Source organism: Corvus brachyrhynchos, unplaced genomic scaffold, assembly GCF_000691975.1.
Source record: "Corvus brachyrhynchos isolate BGI_N302 unplaced genomic scaffold, ASM69197v1 scaffold46, whole genome shotgun sequence".
NCBI lineage: Eukaryota > Metazoa > Chordata > Aves > Passeriformes > Corvidae > Corvus > Corvus brachyrhynchos.
Window position 1 is genome coordinate 5,802,461 of NW_008238838.1, and position 2,360 is coordinate 5,804,820.

The 2,360-nt window shown below is 62.8% G+C and overlaps 1 protein-coding gene across 3 annotated transcripts in view; it reads left to right on the forward strand.

Annotated features, from left to right (window-relative positions):
- SCN4B (sodium voltage-gated channel beta subunit 4) overlaps nucleotides 1-2,360 on the forward strand; it is a 5,945-nt gene that overhangs the window by 1,441 nt on the left and 2,144 nt on the right. Inside the window, exon 1 of one of the 3 annotated variants that reach the window (XM_017738440.1) lies at nucleotides 14-159. The exons of 1 other annotated variant lie outside the window; for it this stretch is intronic. In XM_017738440.1, coding sequence (XP_017593929.1) covers nucleotides 108-159 — 52 coding nt within the window. In that variant the 5' untranslated portion in view covers nucleotides 14-107. One more of the 3 variants, XM_017738441.1, reaches the window with a different exon arrangement.

Here is a 2,360-nt window from a genome sequence, read left to right on the forward strand (position 1 = left end):
CTCCCGCGCGCTCCCCGTGCGCGCCCGGCGGCTGCCCCCCGCTTTGCCCCGCTCCTGCGCTGCCCGGCGAGCGGGGACCGCGCTGCCTGCCTGCCCGGGACCGGGGGATGGCCGCGGGGAGGCCGTGCACTGCTTCAGCGCCAGCACGCCCGCCGACAGGTCATTGTCTTACAGTTCATTTGGTACAACAACCATTCGCATGTGCTTGTCCCTGGCGCGGAGAACGACCCGCGCTGCAGGGCCGCTGCTTGGAGCATGATGCCCAGCCCTGTGTCCAGGGATGCCCGAGATCCCCTGCCACAGGGTGCGGGGAGGGGCTGGCAGCCGTCCCCTCCCCACTGCACACCTGGGGCAGGCTCCAGCCACCTGCATCGGCCTCACGCACCCGCTGCACTCCTGCTCCCGTGGGTCGTCCTCATGTCAGCCTGGAACCGAGGGCTGGCTGTGCAGCGCTCAGCTGCTGGGGAACTCCTGTGGGATGCGTTTTAGAGGGCATAGTTCTTAAGTTTAAGGGTGCTGGAGACACAAAAATTCATGTAAGTACCTGACCCCCTGCGAGATTTGGGTGCCAGCACCAGGGCTGGCAGAGGGGTGGTAGGAGAGACTCGGACACGCTTGAGACCACTCGGGGATCTGTGGTCCAGGGCGTGGAGGTGGGAACCTGGTGCCACGGGTCGCTCAGGTGGGCTGGGAGCTGGAGAGGGCGCTGGGCAGGCGAGTGCGGGGCGGGTCTCCCTGTTTCTGTAGGTTTCGGGGATGCCGTGCCCCGCAGGGAGTGGCAGCGGGCTCCTGGCTGCACCAGGGAGCCACGGCAGAGCCCCTTCCATGGGAGGGGTGCGGGCCGTGTGTCCTGTCCCAGAGCGCCCCGTACCTGGCTTCGGGCTGGCCAAGGAGCACCTCCCTTTGATCCCCGCTGGAGAGGAGCCCGGCCAGCCTGCCAGGCACGGCTTGCTGCCTGCGCCAGGATGTCACGCTGACTTTTATGGGCAGTGAAAGTTTTCCTAGAGCAGCTTTCCCACAGATGGCAGTCCTGGGGGAGCACAGTGCTCAGCGAGCCCCCTCACTGTGGGGGGCTCACCCTCGGCAAGAGCAAAGCGCGGGCAGCCAAGGCTCTGGCAGCAGCAGGAGTGGCCGCTCCCCGTTTCCCTGGGCTGTGTTTTGGGAACCGCTGGTGCCCGCAGGCAACGGGAGGGAGCCTGGAGCCCCCAGGGAGTGGCCCTGAAGGCTGGGGGGTTGGTGGTGCAAAGTGCATCAGCTTTGGGCGTGTATGGAGAAGCAGCGCTGAGAGCTGGTTCGTGGCAGGTTCAGTCAGTGCTCCCCAGCGTGTTTTCCTCGGTGCTTTATTTAGTGGTAACGTATCAATTTTGTCTTCCTGAGAGCACAGGATGACAGGAACAAGGTCAGCCTCGATTTACCCCACACACTCAATCCAGATTGCGTTCTAAGGGTGGCAGACAGGATTTAAAGTGTTACAAGCTGCAAGGAATCATCTTTCCTGTGAGTGAGTGTCCGCTTGCAGCACACTGCAGGCTCAGACATACCTGCAGAGCCAGGCATCCCTCTGCCAACTCCTGCTCCAGGGGGACAACTTCCTGCCTATGAAGTCCCCTCTGTAGCATCCCCAGGGCTGCTCTTCAAGCCTGACAACTGCAGGAGATTCCATCTGCCGGGAACCACTCCCTGACGTTAGCTCCGGCCTCTCGAGCAAAATGAGGAGTGCTTCTGTGTAAAGTTAAATAACTCCTCGCCTGCAGTGCTTGCAATGCAGCACTGCAGCAGGGCCTGGAGCCCAGGATGCAGGGCTCCCGGGCTTGGCTCCGGCTGTGATGTGCCTGGGGAGTTGTTAGCACTGGCTTGTGTGGGAGAATAAATCAGCAGCTGAGGCGGCTGCAGAGAGAGGTGAATCCCAGACTGAGGGCAGCGTGTCTGAGTTGAGGTGTTGGGGCAGCTGGGAATCAGCTTGTAGCCATGGAAAAAGCTGTGTCCCCTGGATTTTGTGCCCAGGGAAAGCTCTGCAGGGGTGGCTGAGGTCCGGGAAAGGGAAGGACAGTGTTTTGCTGGGCCGTGTCACATCTTAGCCGTGCCACATCGCACCAACGGGATGGGGCCGTGGTGGGATGGGGATGGGGAGCGGGGCTGCTTCTCTGGCCAGGACCAGAGCATCCCTGTGCCCCCAGAGAGGATCTGTGGGGACAGTGGTGGCCCAGCCCAGTGCAATGCCAGTCCCTGCACCCCAGGAGCGTTCAGCTGCAGCTGGGCTCCTACCTGCTCCTCTCTCCCTGCTCGTGGGGAGGCGAGGAGAGGGAGAGCTGCATCCTGCAGTTTGAAGGTCATCTGGCAGCTCCAGAGGGAGCTGGGAC